The following is a 19,762-nucleotide window of genomic DNA, read 5'->3' on the forward strand; positions in this document are numbered from 1 at the left end:
GAGAAAAAAAAAAAAAAAAAAAAAAAAAAAAAAAAAAAGATAAAACCTGACACTGGAGCAGTGAACCTCCTTCCGGCCAGACACACAACAGGGAAGCATATCCAGGTGTTAGAATCACACAAAGTACAGACCTAAATCTAGTTGAAAATCGAGGACAATACTTGCAAGCTGATGATCACAGACTCTCCATACAAATGATAAAGGTGAAAATTTGAAACCATAAATGTGTGAAGCTGGAGGAAAAATCCCCCCAAAAAAGCCTTGCCGCCGTAAATGCAGCAAAAGCGGAAACCACAAAATATTGATTCAGCAGTCCAGATGCAATGCTAGTTGAAACATATCGAGCTTAGTGCTTGTAACAAAATGTGAAAAAGTTCAGCTGGTGCCAAAACCATTTCAAAGCATTTTAAGGTTTAAGCTTACAATAAATGTTAATTAAAAAAAAAAAAAAAAAAAAACAACAGAAGGCAAATGCCGATTTCAACAAACACAAAAATAGTTGGGAATTGTATACAAATATCCTGCATATTGTCTTAAAATTTATTTTTTTATTTGAGTGCGTAACTTTTGGCAGTCACACATCATCTGGAAAAAGCAGCCGGCGACGGAGTGTTTGCAGGAACTGTGACTGGTGCCGGCAGTTGTGTAAGTTGCTAAAGCTGGACTCAATCAGTTTTGAGGACACTACAAAAATGTTGTAGACAAAGTGCTCTTCTTGAAACAATGTCCAAAAATCATCTTAGAAACGCTACCGACAATTACAAAAGAATGAAAGGAGTGTGAGGAAGCTGCTCATTTTCCAAAGCTTTGCTTCTCTTCTGTTCTGAAGCAAAGAAAAAAAAAAAAAACAGTAACCAGCACATTCCTGTAAATCACAACTAATTTCAGCCCTGCCTGACGTGCCTACTAAAGTAGAAACACATGCACTGCCTCCTCTTTCTTTTCCATCCTGCCACAGCCAGCCCACACTTTTTCCTTTACACAGTCTCCCGGTCTGCTCCCTTTGCTGGTCATTTGTTCGATACACCCCTCATGTTTCAAACATGTAGTCGACGAATCAATACTTTGCTTCCATATTTCATCATGTCTTTCCACTGAGTTTAGCTGAGACCATTTCTCCTCCTTTTTCCCTGTTGTGTTGATGTATAGCAAGCAACAGAATCCAAAATCCAACCCAAGCGCAACATTGTTTTTGTGGCTTTTCTTTACTGCCTTCAAGCTACTGCTGTTAAACTTTAAATTATGTCTGCAGCTTCTTGAATAGAAAAAAAGTAAAGCTAGTTGGGTTATTTAGCGGATACATGTTGAGATGAATACTTTGACTAGGAATTTCAATTTTATGATGCATTTCGTAGCAAAATGCACAGTTTATTTCCCTGCAGCTAATGACATTTTTTTTATCAAAATCATACATTACTCTCGCCCAAATTCCCTTTGATTATATCCTCCAATCCTGTTTTTGATTGTAAAGGGCTTTAAAAAATATCGACTTTGTTTTAGGAATAATGATTTACTGCAAGGCCAAATCAAATATTTTATGATTTTCTTCGTTTCACAGTTGAGGCCCAACTGTTATTGTCTTGCTTTCGTGCAAAACCTTCCTGAGGTATCTGGTGTTGCCTGCCCCAATACCGCCTGGGTCTGTCTTCATCTGATGATGGACTGCCCTCTTTATGCTGATGGCTCCGCCGCTGTCTGAGCCAAACCCTAGTCTAGACCTTGCTACCCACCAAACGTGCCTCTGTGCCTTCATGCCAAAGTGCATTATTGACGTGGCCTGCTCTGATTGGCAGATGGGCTCCATTTATTTTATAAAACCATAATATCCAGTATGTTGACGAAGTAATGATAAATTTTAGGGTAAGTGATATCCTGATGTCTTCTTGCTGTTCTGTGAATACTGTGAATATACATCACAATGTTCATAACATTGTGATATTGAAGTTGTTTCTGATAGGGGTGGAACTTTAGTCATAGCCATGTCTGTTTTCTTCTCACACCTGCCTGTTTATGGTGTTTACACATTAGACACAACATTTATATAACCATTACCATGATATTAAGACAGAAAGGTGCAAAATAATCTAAATGCTTTTATTTGAAAAAATAAGCAACACTTACTAAATGAATGTACTATTACAGTTCTAATTATGCTTAAAACATTTTTTTATTTGTTTTTTTATTGTGATGCATAAACGCATGGTGAGTGGGAGGACACATTTATGTTAAGATAATATACTCAGTCATAAGTAGTGATAGAAAATTAAATTCAGTTTCAGCTTAGACATTAGGTAGATTTAGACAATATTTAGAGATGTACACACTGGTCCGAGACTAAAGCAACAACTGGAACAACCAACAGCCGAACTAAGGAGAAGCTTTCAAGTAAATAAGCCTGTTGTGTCGAATATTAGCACTTCTTGACGCTCTGCTTTGCTTTAGTAAAACTAGAGTCTGATAAGATGATGGGACAGGAGCTGCTAAATTACCCATCAGCTTGATATGCCAGCCTGCATTCTGCGGTTCTTCAGACATAACGCTCTAGTCTCTTATAAAATCAACTATTCTTTTTTTTAAATTATTTTTATACACATTAGCCTAAGAATAGGGATAAACTTTTGGAAAACAGATAAGAACAGGGCAGCACCAAACTGCTCTTTACTGGAGGAAGCTATTCTGTTTAATGGACTTTAATGGGTAAGTATGCTATGACAGATATACTTGTTTTGAATCTGTAACTTTTGTAAATGTTATATAAATTTGGTGGGGAAACACTGCTTTCCACATCACAGTCCCAAATAATAATCAGATTTTGTAGAATTATGCAAAGAAACACTCCGAACACCGTAGTGTACAGGAATCCTTTTTTTTTAAACGTAATTCTTTATTTCTATGTATCTGTTATTTTTAATGCATTTATTTAATCCATCAACCATATACCATTTTTTGTCATAGTTTTGCATAATATTGATAAAAAGAAAGAAGAAAAAAAAACACAGCAAGTGACTGGTCACTAGCAAGCATAAAGGAAGTAAATAATCCCCACAAAACTGCCATTACCCCTTTTAGTGTTAAACTAGAATTCTCTTTAAAATGTTTTGGTAGCAAAAGCTAAACTTAAAAACACCAATACAGCAAACAAGGACGCACAATGTTACGTAAAACCTGAATGAAGTGTGCCAAGTACAAAGACGTGTGCACAAAGCAGCGAGCAGAAGAAAACAGGATGGTCTCCTGTTACAGCTTCCACTACACAAAACAAATAGAGTGAAACCTAAGCAAGCGGCTATTGGTCTGCGTTGATATTTTTTGTTCTTTCCTTTCCACCAGGCCAGCGCTGTGCTCATTGTACAGCAAACACAACAGCTTACAGGAGACACGCAATTATTCTCTGGACTTAAAAACAGGAATGAAAGTGTTTTTGTCCATTTGGTTTAGATATAATTTCCTCTTTCAAAGCCACAAATACAACCAAAATATTTTCTCTTTAGCCCGTATCTTAGCAACTAAAGAACAGTTTTCCAGTGACATCAGGGCAGGGAGTGAAAAGGGATTTTTTACCCTCCCCCCTTTCACTAGTTTCAGTGAAGTCAGACTTGACCTGGGAAAATTAGATTTTACAGAAAATACAACCAATATAAAAAAAATCCACTTTGAATCAGGTAAAAGGCTGCAAAGCAAGGACTATTAAATCAGACAGAGAAACCGAGCTGGACTGCGCTTTCATTTCCAGACATTATTGTGTCTGTGGAGACATGCTTAAGCTGTGATTCCAGCATTTCTCTATCTGAGAAAGGTTTTGGTGCATGTGCAGGCGTATGCATTTTGGGTAAACATTACCGTCGGTCGTTCCTCCTGCGTCGGAAGAGCTTTTTGGTGTGTGCTATCTCAGCCTCATTAGGAAGGGGTGGGAAGACCTGTGAGAAACAAATCATGGTGTAAGAGAAAGTTGCTGTAAAAACTAGCAATTTTCATGACTGGAAATACATTTAAAATGTTAATTGGAACATTCTTGCTTGCTTTTCCTCTGTTTTCAGTTGAATGTTGTGGCAATAATGCACGTAAATTATTACATTTTTAAAATCCAAACCAGAAGATGGCTGTAAAAGAGAGATTTGTGGACAGATTTTCATGTCTCCAACTTATTACACCTGGTGTTTTTTTTTTTTTATATATATATATAAGAATTATGAGTTATGAGTTATTATGAGTCTGAATTCTTTCCTGACAACGGGTGAGCTGAACATTGACAGAATTTCCATTTCTTATCACCAGACAGATGTGGATCTGAGCTCTAATGTTTGTTGAGAGAACATTATCTGAACAAGTAAGATGCAACGTCAAATACAATCACACAAGCAAAAACTGGACGCAAGAAGGCACCATTATAACTCACATTGCTCTTTTTCTGTTTCACAGAATGATATTCAAAGACCACAGGAAAGTCTCACTCCTGCGCATTTTTTCAATATTTAAAAAAAAGGGGGGGGAAAATGGAAAAATGTTGTAAAATATACTCCGAGCAGCTTGATGCTTTGGCACTAGGTGAGAGGAGTTCTCGGGTCTAAGTCACATCAAAATGAGTCATTTTTTATTTGACTAAATTATTATTATTTTTTTTCCCCGGCAAGAGGCAGAGCAATTCGTACCACTGATGGAATACAATGTGATGGATATTTCCTCTCGCTTTTACAGTTCACCTCTTCTGAAAAGGAAATATGAAATCCATCATCCATAAAACATTGGCTCTGTCAGTCAAGCAGACCAGTTTTCCTTTGCTCATCACCACCATGTGCTGTTACCATGGTTATGAGTGGCCTAGGACTAGCCCTGTTGAGTAAACATGCAGTGTGCGATGACGAACGGTGTTGTGAAAAGGATGAGTGCATAAATGAACCCGACTATGAACAGCTGTGCACACAATGTAATGTTCAAGACATGCTACATGAGAGGTGGGCACTGGGAGAAAGGTGTCGTCTGGCCCCAGTAACAGATTAAAACTAGACAGATGGTGAATGAGCAAAACAAAAAAAAAAAAAAAAAAAAAAAAAAAAAAAAATCTGCAAAGCCCCAAATGTAAGAGGCTGGCCTTGATTTATTTTAACACGCTGGAAACCTTGACGAATAATTTTTCAAAGCTGTTCAGAAAGGATTACAATTTATACTTCTGATTTCAATTGTAGTTATAGCTTATAGCATAGATAGTCCTACAAGGTGTATTAGCTTGTAGGAGTATTTATGCAGTTGCAGGTTGGAGATATAGTTGTTTAATTTTAAATGATAGACATGTTTTCCCCCTCAAAACTACATTTTCTTTTTTCAAAGTCCAATTTGCAGAGTTTACAGACCATTTTAAAATGTCAACATAAAAGTTCACAGTGAATTGATAGCAAAGATATTTCAAGCGATTAGACTTTCCAGGCTGATGGATTCAATTCAATTCAATTCAACCTGAGAAGTTATATGGTGGTGATTCATAAGTCTAAGCTGAATACATTTTACAAAAATATATATATATTTCTCAAGAGAAACATCCTAAAGTCAGTGTAATCAAACTGTAAATAAAAATTTAAATATGATCCTTGTTATAAAACAATTAAGAAAACTTCGGTTTATTATTGCAAGTGGTAAAACGTTTCCCGTCTAAGGTAACCCAGCCGGTTTCATAGAGCCATCGACTTTGCTGCAATCTCTCCTACAGGCATGAAGCAACAGAGGACAGTCTATTGCATAGATTTCAAGATGGACAGGAGAGAGGAATGAATATCAGATGAATGGACTGAGAAACAAATATTGCATGGGACAGAAAATAAAAATATTTTCTGAGATCCCCTCCGGTGTTGAAATACTTAACTCAAACCCCTTACTTTCCCAGAATGCATGAAGACTTTCTATAGATAAAGTTTATCTGCTTATAATGCTTTCCAAAAACTGAATTTGCATTTTCACAAAAAACAGTTCTGAACAGCGATATAACTTATCACTTAGAGCAAACAGAAAACTTGCAATTACTTTTAGATTTTATAAAACACATTTTAAACAACATGGCAATACAAAATACTAATAATTTATGAATCTGTAAATCTTATATTGTGTATTCTTGTTTTGCAAAAATCAGTGAAGATATAATTACTTTTATTGTCCCTCTTAAATGTTCAGATAAATAAATGTTCCTACCATGCAAAAAATCTTTACAAACTTAAAATAAGTTAGCAAATTATGGTTTATTTATTTTAAAAAAAGCAAGCCAAAACAACCTCTCCCAATGAGACAAAGTGCTCCCTAAACTTTACAAGTCACTGTTCAACACTAGGCAGCACGGCCAAAGAGTGTCGGCAAGATTTGTCCCCATATCGTTTCATTGCTATGAAGGTATTTTGGTTCATTCTTCTCTGCTCGTTTTTGTGGTTTGATGACATTTTCAGAAAAATTTCATCAAATAAGATCTAATCAGTTGAAAATGGCATTTTGTATTTGAGCTGGAACATTTAAATGGGACAAAAAAAAAAGAACACAGAAAAGGGAGCGAATACTTTCTCACTCCACTGTTTGTAAGAAAATGATGTAAAACTGGCTTAAAGAGAACACACTGTGGATGAGAATAGGTTATCTGCAGGTAGCACCAGATGCTGAGTAGATCAAGGGAAACCAGGAGCTGCCCTGCTCCCCTGCCAGGGAACCTGAACACTCCAACGTGGCAGCATGACCACTGTGGACGTGACAAGGACAGGGCTGGGGCGGGAGTGCAAATTGTGCACTCCCGCCCCACTCGGAGAGTGATGGTAGAAAATTGACAGAAGGAAACTTTCTGGATTTACATACACTTGTATAACTTTTTTTTAAACAAACTTAAAAAAAAAAAAAAAAAAAAAGATTTCAGAAAGAAATATTTCTGTTTTTTTAATCATTGAGTGGAAGTTGGCATCATCTTGAGATACTTACAATGAAGTCCATAACCAAAAAGAGTTTTTCCAACTTCACAACCCAGGCCAATGTGTGTCTTTGTGTCATATAGTTTACTTGGGGTGCGCCGCATGGAGAGGAAGTTGAAATATTGAGCAACATTGCAGGGGAGATGATTTCAGACAAGGTAGAAGGTAACTATAGATATTGTCATCTTACATCATCTGATTTGGCCAAATGTGAACCAATGTGACAAACCCAATGAGATGCAAAGTATTTAGCTTCTAAAAGGATAAGCAAGTGAGATAATCTGAAAATCATCGAGACGAAAAAAAAAAAGGATTTTTTTTGTCAGGGTTCTGGAAATGACTCATGTCGCACTGTTGAGCCAATCAGTAGTGTGGTAGAGGTATAAGTGGCCAGGAAGGAAAGTTAGGAAATGAGAAAAGCTCCTGGAGATGGAAATATGAAAAATAGAAATAGAAAATAATGATTAGTGAACTTTCACTGCAGTAGCAGTGGAAAGTGGAGTGAATGCTTTCCTGTCGCTTCTTATGCGTAACAATTCTGGTATGATGCTCAGTCAGTTAGTCCATTGTTTCTCCAGGCTTATTTATGCTGCCAGGGACGTCGGCCAAAAGCAATAAATTTAAAACTAACCCGGGGGTGGCACTGCAGGACAGAACGTTGAGAACTGAGGGGAGAGAAAGAGCAAGAGTGACTGCGAGGGAGGCTGTAAACACAAGATAGCGAACACGTAGCGAAGCACACAAAGGGAGATGTAGCGCATACGCCGATACAAGGCCGGAATAACTTCTCCTCCCATTTCTCTCAATCGAGTGATTTTATTATTATTATTATTATTATTATTAGTAGTATTTAATTGTAGTAAATATAAATTGGACACAGAAAGTGTTTAATCTATTAGAGATGGATTTTAATGAGTTGCATTCAAAAGCTGTATCTTCTTTAGTCTGCCTCTTTGAAACCTAAAGCAAACCAGATCACACACGTACACACAAAGCATCAAACGAGCAGAGGATGTATGATCGATGTCTTTGTTCATCACTTTGAGGGATGCCAACTGAGCTCTACGTATTTGAAAGCTGCTGCTTCAGCAGAGATTGCTTTTCTATAGGGCACCACTGGTATTTTCTTCCTTTTTCGCTCTCTGACACTCTGATCCCACGATGGCCCGTCCCCTGTCGCCACCTGTATATTCCTCTGTGGCCAAGGCCTCAGATTGCATACTAAATAAGGCATAGATGTCAGGATCTCACACGCTTCTCTTTCATCACTGATCACCTGCTGAATGTGACTGTAAATCTCATCTGTTGAAGAAGTTGCACAAGTTTTGAAAAAAGAAAGAAACGGAAAAGTGTGTGGACTACAGAGAACTTAAAGCAATTGAAGAAAACTCTTGAAATATTTTTAGATTTGGGCAAAACCATAAAATCATTCAGCAGGGATCACAGTGCTGACCATGACAAATGACAACTTTTTTTTCACACTTTTGAGAATTTTAATTGATCGGATACTTTCTTTTTTTTTTTTTTAAACAGTAAACTATGCATCAATGTTTTTCATGTTTGGATTTTACAACTCCAAAACACTGCATTTTTAACCCTTTGGGGACTATCAACATCCAGAATTAAATGTGCATATCCATTTTGTATATCTACCGAGTAAGTTGTAAGTTTTTTTCAAGAAGTGTTTTGGACCATTTATAGCGACGTTTACAGTGAAAGTGTATTGGATGCTGCAAAGTATTTTTTGGCCAGGTAGTGTCATCTGCTTTGCAAACTACCGTAATCTGTTACTACGGTACTGTCTTTTTACACAGCTATTTTAAACTGCATTGAAATATTTTTTCCAGATTAACGAGAAAACAGTGTAAGAATGATATTTGCCAATTGCTGCAGCAGTTTTTTTTTTTTATAAGACGGCAGCAACTGCATGTGTCTGCTCAGATAAACCTTACATACATGTGGTGTAGCTATGTTTTACTCTGTGTGAGGATATTCTAGCAGTGTAGTTTTATTAGGAAGACTGAAATTGGCTACAGCTGACGTACTGGTGATAATAATAATAAATAATAATAATAATAATAATAATAATAATAATAATAAAAATAAATCGATTACATGCCAATACAATTTCTTAATGACGTTACCAAAGTATCCTAATGCCATCCTAAAACACTTTCTTATTTAACCAAATCCATACAAAATTATATATTTTAGTTTCCAAAATGTAATCTAACTTTTAATTAGAAACAGCGTTGTCTTTACAGACTTAGAGATCACAGTTTGGGTTTCTGTACCCTTATCTTTTCCTTATAAAATCTCAGAAAGCATCGATATTTGTGTGAACTCTTCCATTTTTTCCAGTCACGTTTTTCCAGTTACGGAATAGCACCTCGTAAAAATACAGTGGACAATGTTTTCCACACGGATGTTGAATGTTTTCAAGCTGCGGCTAACAGCGAATGTTTATTAATGTAATTTATTCCAATTGCAGATGCACTTTGCAGATGCCCCACAGTCCAAAGACATTTCTAGACATCTTCAAAGGTGCTGAAAATCTTTTATGCAAAGAATCTAAAAAGGGATCCACATCCTCAATCATCCAGAAGACGACTGTTTTGTTGCCGATTACATGTCAGTTGGCCTCACGCATAAAAAAAAACGTATACAGTGTGTGCCACTGTATGTAAAATAATTTATACTGAATTTTTATACAACCCTTACCATGCTAGTAATAATTTGGTAAAGGTAACAAAAGCCAACAAGCCACAATTAAGTCCTCCATCTGTTACAAGGACCTAAGAGAGAGCATGGTACTGAACTCACAGCAATCCATCTATTCTTGTTTCTGTTTTTTGAGTAAAAAGCAAATCACCAATCAGGAGTTACTGAATATTTCCACGTAACTGGTCACACATGCCTTGCTAGGTATCCGGCTTACATGCAGGTACTCAGGTCTGCAGAATTTCCTCATGCTGAGATCCTGGAGACAAACATGAATGCTGGTGATTAACTCAATGTGTGAGCGGTTAATAAAGTGGAGGAGCCAATAAGTAGCAGGAGCAGGAACAATGGTGGGAAGTTACAAAAGGGAGAGGGCTACCGGTCACCATGACCCCCTGGACATTGTTCTGCTGCCTACCAACATATGAAGGATGGAGGGGAGGAGTGAAGGACGCCATGAAGGAGAACAGGGAAGAGGGCAGATCTCAGTGCTGATGATGACGGTCAGAAGGGAGTAGGGAGAAACAAAGCCAGGTGAGGTGTTTGATGGTAAAAAAATTAAAAAAAAGAAATTAAGGAGGAAGATTTAGATGAGTTGGAATCCATTGGGAGAGTAAAATGCATCTATTGGGACGATAATTAAGGCATAAGCCAAACTGGCAGCTGACCGACAGACCCACAGCAAGTCTCCCTGCCCCCAGCATCCCTTCAGAATTGAAGTCCTGCCCTGCAGCACGTACACTTCCAGACTGAGGGGCCGACCAGTCTGCAACATCTCAGCTCCAGACTCCGGCTTTGTTCCCCAGTCGCACTGCTTTGTTCACACACCAGAGACCGGATGTGTCCTCAGTGACCAGCCACTTTCCCCTCCTCTCCTCCGACTCCCTCCACTCGTTGGCTAATTCTGTGGCGCACTCCACATTTAATGACGAGTTGGACTGCCTTACTGGCCTCAAGTTCAAATAGATGAAGCAGTTCTAAATTTGGCTTCTTTTTTTTTTTAAGAGGACGGTTTAGATGCTATTGTGCATGAATGTTCTCGTAACAAAGTGAGTCATCGTTCAAGAAGTCAAAGAGTTCAGAACATCAAAAGACAGGTTGTTATTGGATACAACTAAAATAAAACTCAAATCTTTTAAATTGGTCCAAATTAAAAAAATTCTTTCTTGTGTCCTTTCCTTTGGAGTAACGAAATAACCATGTAAATGTATTTTGAAGTTTTTATGAGCAAATTTGTGGAGTTAAGTAAGCTTTACTAACTTTACTCATTTCAATTGTTATATAATTTTATTTTTATGACTATATTGCACTCTCTGTGAAGACTGTATCTCACTTTAGGTGTCTGATGGAAATGACCCAGAAATACATCTTACCACCAAATCTAATCAGAAATGGGTTCTGTTAGCGAGAACCCTAAGATCTGGACACACTTGGCACTGACATGCGCGTCGAGCAATCCTTTCATTTCCAAACAGCACCAAATACAGTTTCTACTTCCCTCAAGACACCTTAAGAACAAAGTTCATCAGACCCCCTTCTGAGTTTGGTGAGTTCTTAAAGTCTGAATAACACATCTCTCAATATTTAAAAAAATAAAAATCTAGAACTTTTATTAAAAAAAGAACGTAAGACTGCAGTCATTTCTGTTGATGATAACTACATTAAAATTCAAAAGGAAACATACCGAGAATGGCTAAAGCAGTCCTAGGCTAAAGATTATCTGAAAATAGCTAGAGTTTGTATCGGCTAATATCTGACAACACATGAAAAACGAGTCAGGATAAAATGAAACAGATAAACATAATGAACACTAATAAAGGGTGGGGAAGAATAACCGTTGTGGTGATTTCTGGAAAAGTAAAAAGAAAAAAAGAAACAAAAAAGAAGAAAAAAAAAACTAAATCAACTTTGCTAAACCAACTTTAAAAATCCAATTTTTTCTTCAGCAAAGACTCTGTGCCTGTGCATAGACGGTGCACACACAGCAGACAATCTGTTTTGCTTATTATCCAAGTTCATGTTGACAGGGCTAGAATACAACTCATCCTGTCACACACTGAAGGACCACTTACTGACCTGAAGTGACTTCCCTCAATCAGCACCGTTGCCTGAATGACTTTCGATTTAACAAAAAAAAAAAAAAAAAATCAGTAACCAGTGCTGAAGCTGAACTTAAGAGCTGTCTGTTCCTGACAAAATATCAGCATATCTTTTAGGCAAAGTCATAACACATCAGCGCTCTTAAAGCATAATGTCATAATTCCGTGTTCTATGAACAGCAAAAAAAAGTTGTATTTTGAATAAATAGAGCAATAAACTGCATGCTTGCTGGTTTCACGTCTAATTTTTTTATTTTTTTTTTAAGCCATCATTTTTATACGTGACATGAATGCGCAGATCAACTACTTGCACCCTGACCTCTGGATGCTTCTGTCATTACGAACTGAGATTGGACGTGAAGGCAGGGTTATTGTGCGTGCAGGCTGACATTCCAGAGAGGCCAAACGAGGTCTGGCAGAATCGGAGAGCAAAGGGAGGAAGCGCTTTTTCACAGAGCTGCATGCACACCCACCCACCCACGCACACACACACACACACACACACACACAAATGGGATGTTTGCTACTTCCCTGGGCTATTTGTGTGTCCATTCTGTCTTCTGGAAAAAGGAAGTAAATGTTAGCATGAAGTGTGGAATGCAGACACGGATTTTGGATGATGAAGTCCCACCATTCAGGGACTGGAAGTGATGACTGGAAACGTGTTACTGCATCTGGTTGTCTTGCGTTGTGACTGAGCAAATGCTGGTGGATATTTCATGCATATTTTCTTGCCTCCTGTGCCTAAGTTTGTATAACGTCACAAACTGTGCAGAAGATCTGAATGTGTTTTTATTAGGAAACGGAGGAATGTCAACAGAGGGCCCAGTCTAAATCCGTGATTTGATGCTTATATAAGCTCTCAGAGGTTTATACCTTAGAAACAAACAAACAGCTTTTGTCCTTTAAAGAGAACATTTCAAAAATAATATATATAATAAAGCAATAGTAAAATACTGTTGATTTAATATTAATCAATACAATTTATTATTGACATTGAATTACATAATTGAATGTAATTTGAAATGTAACACAGTGTATTTTATTTAAGATTTAAGGCTTAAATTAAACCCCTTATGATCCATGATTCACGACACTTTCAGAGCTCTGTTATCTTTAAAAAGAACAGATTAACACAAGGCTAAACAATTTCAGGTGATAACTGTGTGGTAAAACAAAGCCACAAGAGTACTAAGCAGGTACACATTTTTTCCCAATATATATTATTTTCTTTATATATATATATATATATATATATATATATATATATATATATATATATATATATATATATATATAAACTAACTCTGAAACTGCACTTATAATATAGGGAAATGGTTCAATAGCTCTGTGTATTTTTACGTGTTAAATGTACAGTATTGTAATCATTCAAGGTAGATATTTCCTTTTTTTTCTTTACATTTGGACCACCAGGTGGCACCACAGGACCAAAACTCAAAATAAAACTAGGATACAGAGCACCCATAAAACAAACAGCTTTAAAGTAAAGTATTTTTTAAAGAAAGTTTAAAATGTAAGCTTTTTGAGTTCTGATCAAATGCAGTGAAAGCAACACAAATGTTAATAATAATGATGTTCTATCCTAATTCTTTCAAAATTGGGCAGCACTTTCATGATTCTGCACCAGAAATGACAGTCAGGTAAAGCCAGGCGTAGCATACGGAGTGTTGTCCAGATAAATAAAATCTCACGTTTAGACCTGAAGTCCTACTATACGTAATTCCTACATATTTTCAATACCACTTTATACAACTCTGGATAAGGCATCGCAATGCTGAATTCTGACTTCTGATTCAGCAGTAAAGTTTGTTTTTTATTTGTTTAACAGACTGAATTGAGTCTAAACTCTTTCCCGTCTTCATTCTGTGTGTGATTTGTTTTATGATAGCAAAAAAGGCCACAAAATCAGTCTCAATTGACTGTGTGTATTTATCAGAGTAGGTTCAATTAATTTACATTGCTGTGTCCATATCTGAAGGCTGAAGTGCCCTTTTTTCAAAACATAAAAAAGGATTTAAGGCCTACTACTTTTATCTATGCTGATAAAAATGGACAAAATGTAAAATGTATGGTAACAAAGGTGCAACAGTGAGTGAATGAGGAGGATGTAGTTTGGGAACAGATGAGGATGTCGGTGGGGGGAAAGTACCTCACAGTGTCCCCAAATCAACATAAATCTGATCCCTAGCACAACAGACAAAAGCAGCTTACCCCATCTTACTTCTGGTTCTACTGAATGAACGGAAACCGCAACTTAGATTCAGGAACTACACAGTGAGCACTGCCAACTTGGTAGCTCAACAAGAAATATCTCTGCTGAAAGAGTATAAAAGGCAAAACACAATCTCAACCCAGAGGGCAAGAGGGGAAGGAAGGATGAAGACCCTGGAGCTTGACCACTATGAGCGAGGGAAAATATTTTGACTCAGAAAGCAGGGCAGGAAAAGAGAACGGCAATCGAGGTGACATAAGGTGAACGCTGCCACCTCATTAGATCAAAATCCACTGTGGAAAAACACAGAGCTTCATACCTTGTACTCGGCTAGGGCTTTAACAGCTGCAAAATCAATTTCACTCAGTTCAAGCCAGACACATCATACTCAGAGGTACTGAGTAATGACATCAGGAAGCTGTTATTGTGCGCACCTCTCACACTGCAGGACATACAGTAGGAACTGAAACGACTCATATCCTTATTTGGTCAGCTTTCAATGACCCCAAATATTTCTGACAGCTACAATATAATTTTCCTACGTGCATCACGCGATATTCGTGAGATACATATAGCACACAAACAAATTCCACCCTGTTGACGGTCTTAGAATTCAAACACATAAAATCCTAAATATGAGACTAAATGCAGGCGTTGGATATTCAGACCAAAGTCATATTAAGAAGGTGATTGGTATGAAAATACAGTGTACATAATAAACAACAGCATATTTGTAATCTCTATAAAAACAGGCAAAGACATTTACAGAAATAAATTATGAACGTATGCATAAAATAAACCTGAAAATATTACATATTAAAATCTCACCACCAGGTGTCACCAAAGCTTCATTTCTGAACAAAGCGTTAAATTTGAAGACGTCGCCTGCCACTTTGAACCACATTTTGTTAGAACTTTGTTTTCATGAAGCTGGAGCTTTGGGTAATCTGTTAAGAGCTCTTCATTAACAGGTCCTCTGAATGTGTTTTTTTTTTTTTTTTGTTTGTTTTTCTTGAGCTGCTTCTCACTCATTTTCAGTCCACAGCCTGATCAATATTAGATGGTTCTTTTGTTTAACTATTTAACTCTGCCCAGCCATTCATTCACCAATAAACTCACTCCTAAACTAAAAACATACTATAGCACATAAATCATAAATACTTTTCCCCGTTCTAGTGCAGGATCTGTTCAGCAAATGCTCAATATTTCCTTAATAAGCCACCAGAGGGCAGCCTATAACAACTATAAGGTTACAAAGGTACTACTTGGAGTTGAGCGGTAGCAATAAAACTTGTTTGATTAAAATTATTAAACATTACTCTGATGATAGTAAGATTTATTAAGTGTTGCAGCAAAAACAAAAGGTGCACTTAGTTCTACAAAGGAAAAAATGTCTACAACTTACAGAGCGCAGATGAGGTAAGAACCTCTCCAAATCATTCATGTCTATCCCGTCGTCCTCTGCAAACTTGTCTTTGCTCATGCTGAAAGGAAAAGGCGTAAGAGATATTATTAGCTTATGAATTATTATTAATTTGCATTTCATATTTCTAATGCCACAAAGTAACCAAAGCCACACACCGAGCAGTTGGACCATTTACCGCAGATGCATAAAGACAGAATCTTACCCCTCTCTGTCAATGTGAGGCAGCTGCTTTGGCATTCCTCTGAAGTGTTTCCTGTGGAAATGACTAAAATCCAATTTTTCTGGCTGTACGTCCCAGCCCGCACCTCTACAACAGAGACACACATTTCACGCGTGAACAAGAGAAATCAGAAAATTGTGATAAGTTAAAGACACTAGAAGAAACTGGGCTTAAATTAACTGCCACTTGGAAAAAGTATAAAACACGTTTTAACTGCATCGTGTGGCACCTACCCATGCGAGTCCATTGTGTTTGCAGCCCATATGTCTGTCCCCAAGATGTCAAAGGCGACATCCCTGTTCCCGTTCTAGAAGGATAAAAAACAACTTCCGTCAAAACTGCTTTTATGCATTTCATCTTCTTCCTACTGCAGCTCCAGAAATGAGAAGTAGAGCAATCAGTTAAAACCAACAGACCTCCAGGTTAAGCTCAAAACCTGTTAGCTCATACAGCCTTGTGATTTCACTTAAAGATTTGTCAGTAATTCTGTTTGAAAAATCTACTATAAGACCATTAACAATAACTACCATTTGATTTGTAAGGATTTTTATTGTTTTTGCTGAACATGCGCTTACTAAAGAAACAAACGGGACAAGAAAAAGAATAAATATTTCCGCACCTTGGGAGATCCTTTTAATTGGTTGTTTCGGCCTCTGCTGCCAGAGCGGGAGCCGGATCCTGGTCTGGAGCCTGAACTGGGTCTGGAGCCGGTACTGCCGTTACTGCTGTGTTCCCACTCATCCTGCAGTGCCAAAGGAGTTCACAACAAGTGTTGTAAAACACACTTTACAAAACAAACTGATCCAATTTATACACAAAAAAATAATCAAATCATTTCACTCATGCAGTATAAGACGAATTCACATCTAAATAATTAATTACATTCCAGATGTATACTGTAGCAACAGTGTGTGATTGAGTGAATCGCATTGTTAACTTAGTAATAATCCTTCAAGCTCGGCGTGTAGTCAAAGAGAGTTAGAGCTTGATGATATCAGGAGAACAGGAAGCTATGATGCCATCATTGAAAACTGCAACGATATCAATAACTAACCAACATTTTTATGACTCTTCGGTTTCTTTACCATACCACAATGCCCACAACACTCTCCAAGCCTTACCATCTGACTCACTAAAAATATATACATCAGAATTAGTCCTGAGGCAGATGGAGTCCAATCACCTGGCCAAATAAATTACTGATACGCAGAGTGTGAATTTGTTATACTCTAATTTATCCCATTAAATGGGCTAAAAGCCCAAACGACTCTTATTATTTTGTTAAAAAGGAAAAAAAAAGAAAAACACTGTAAAGCTTCACTAATATTTCACAGAAAATTCAGTCACTTGCTGTGCCACAATCATATCCCATGATAGTCATTCAGGACATGCACTGAATGCCCCTTCCACACAGACTGATGAGCTGTAAATTACTCAAAGCTTGGACTACTAGTGTCTACATGCAGACAAGCAGACAAAATTGCTGTAAAAAGATTTGAAAACATTCAAACGCTCATAAATACATCATCATCATCAAAAATAATGTGGATATTTTTGCACGAGCAACTACTAATCAAGAAATTGTAATGAAAAAAAAAAACTCTTTATACATGTGTACACATGTATACATGTACAAATGCATTTAGTCAATAACCGATACCAATATAGTATATAAAATAAATGATCTGAGCATGCATTTCTGCAGTTTTTGTAGTTATTTCACACTAATATTAAACATCTAGATATTTGTTTCTTAAGGTAGACATACTGACAGCATAATAAAACTGTCAACACAAGCTTAAAGCATTTATTGAAGAATGCAAGGTTATGTTTTATAGAATGTTATAAAGTGTAATATTCTATAAAGTTACATCTTATAGAACTTTTTTATAAAAAGTTACTATGTTGTGACAGTATAAGACAGATAATGTAGGGGGAAAAAAAATCTAGCTCCTCTGCCTCCCCTGTGGTCCTGCTGTCATCTGAAAAACTCACTGCTCCACAAGAAACAACCAATCAGAGCCAGGAGGAGGGTCTTAGGGCTGTCAATCATCCTGCTGCTTGCTCTCTACTGTGCTACAGTTGAGTGCAAGCAGCTGTAGCATGTTAGTCCATTGTCACGAATGCTAATGCTAGTTGGCATGACCAACGATGACGGCGGAAAAACTGTTTTCCTGGACTGTTAAGTTATTAGTAGTATTACTATTATTAGTACATGTATCAGCACATGCTGACTGACTAGCGCTAAGATCATCCTCCAGCTCTGATTGCTTGTTTTTTGACAGGGAGCAGTGCATTTGTTTTAGAAGGCAAAAGCAGCACTGGGAGGAAGTGAAAGAACTCGATCTTATCAGATCATCTGTCTCATACCACACAGTCACGACATGGTGACACTTCTAACAAATATGTAAGAAACATATTTTCGTGAAAGTTACATACTGCAGCTTTAAACGTGAGTTGAGTTTAATACTATTTCAAATGAGACCCTTGACATTGTCAGACAACAGGACAGAGACATAAGTAAAGAGAAACTAAAAAGTTTGATTAGTGTGTTTAGTGAGAGATGAGCAGAACGCTGGACCATGGAGGTAAAACTTACACGTTTAGAGGAGCCTCTCCCTTGAGATGACGTCCAGCTACCATCTCTCTGGTTGATGCAGTCATCTGTCCACTGATGGAGAAAAAGAAAAGGGGATATAGTTACGCTGTTTTACTTTTGTTTCTACTTTTGTTTTCTTACCAATTTAAAACATAATTTATGACTACATGGCAAAAGCTTCTGCTAACTATAATTCCCTTTACACACGCAGTCAGTCGGTGTTATTCTTCACATTCTACATGTCACTATTGCCTTTGGATTTTCCATTTAACTACAGTTTCAACTGATGGCACATTCACTTCCACAACAACATGAGCATGACTTTAGAAAGCTTCTACTAAGTTGTGACATGTACAAATGAGAGAAACCAGCTGGGTATGCATCATGTGTAACAAACAAATAACGCATTTCAGACATCATCATCCAACCTGCGGCTCTTTGCCGTCATTGTCCAAGTCCACGTCTCCATCTGGCTTGTCTCCCAGAATGCCCTGCACCTGGTACTCCAGGACGTAGCTGTCGATGAAACGTTCCAGCTCCTCTATTTCCTGCGAGCGGGTGCTTCCTGCCTCAGACGATGCAGACGCCACCGAAGAGTTCTCCATGGCAACCTCTGCAGAGGTGGCAGGAGGGAGGAAGAGAGGAGGAGGAAGGAGGGAGAAAGGTGACCTGTACATACAAAGATAAGGATAAAGATGGATGGAAGTTAGAAATTCAGTAACAGCAGATGCTCTTATGTTATAGATTTCATGTTTACTTCAGATATCAACAATCCAAATCAATGACTGACCAAAGTCCTGGTAGTGTGGATAAATTACAGTTTCTCTTTAACTACACAGTTAGATAAAATAAATATTAATAAAAAATATATATTTATACAGTTAGAAGTCTAAGCTGTCCAAAAAAAATGTCTAAAAATGCAGCAAAACTGAAAATCCCTCTCTCTCTCTCTCTTACCTTTGATCCGCCTGCTTTCACAACATTCAAAGACGAGTCATAGTTCAAGCTGTTAGCAAGCATCCATATTTGCATTGTTTACATGTCCAACTGCAATATCACCCTGCTGGGCAGTTGCAATATTTTACTCAGGTGTTCAAAAAGAAACATTTTCTCTGCAAACTCCTTTCCCCAGTTAATTCCTGGTCCAACTCTGCATCCACTTTATGTTGCTACTTCTATGTCGGTGTCCCTCCATCTCTCTCTCTTTCTCCGCTGTCGGAGTTGTGTGTGTTCACCTGAACCCTGACCAACAGGGAAGCAGCTTCCCGCCTGACTGTCCGTTGCTGCTAAGCTCCTTTACATCAAGGTTTGATCACCAGCCATGCAAAGAGGATTTATGGTTGGAGCACGCAGAATACTACATGCTGAGGCTGGCGACTTACAGGGGAGTCCCATGAACTTCCTGCCAACAAGTCAACAGTATGAGCCACAAAAGGCCTGGTGAATGCAACACCAAGACGTTTACATATCAACAAACACTGAAATGTGCCTATTATTGATCAAATAAAGCAGTAATGCAAACATTTAGGTAT

The 19,762-nt window shown here is 37.6% G+C and overlaps 1 protein-coding gene across 2 annotated transcripts in view; it reads right to left on the reverse strand.

Annotated features, from left to right (window-relative positions):
• ctif (CBP80/20-dependent translation initiation factor) overlaps window positions 1-19,762 on the reverse strand; it is a 50,271-nt gene that overhangs the window by 19,597 nt on the left and 10,912 nt on the right. For both annotated transcript variants that reach the window (XM_007558931.2, XM_007558930.2), the window contains exons 2-8: window positions 18,659-18,899; window positions 18,231-18,302; window positions 16,251-16,373; window positions 15,865-15,938; window positions 15,614-15,718; window positions 15,391-15,469; window positions 3,841-3,917 (exon numbers count right to left, since the gene is read on the reverse strand). In XM_007558931.2, the coding sequence (XP_007558993.1) occupies window positions 3,841-3,917; window positions 15,391-15,469; window positions 15,614-15,718; window positions 15,865-15,938; window positions 16,251-16,373; window positions 18,231-18,302; window positions 18,659-18,835 (707 nt within the window). In that variant the 5' untranslated portion in view covers window positions 18,836-18,899. The remainder of the gene's footprint in view (window positions 1-3,840; window positions 3,918-15,390; window positions 15,470-15,613; window positions 15,719-15,864; window positions 15,939-16,250; window positions 16,374-18,230; window positions 18,303-18,658; window positions 18,900-19,762) is intronic.

Source organism: Poecilia formosa, unplaced genomic scaffold (assembly GCF_000485575.1).
Source record: "Poecilia formosa unplaced genomic scaffold, Poecilia_formosa-5.1.2 Scaffold100, whole genome shotgun sequence".
Taxonomy (NCBI): Eukaryota; Metazoa; Chordata; class Actinopteri; order Cyprinodontiformes; family Poeciliidae; genus Poecilia; species Poecilia formosa.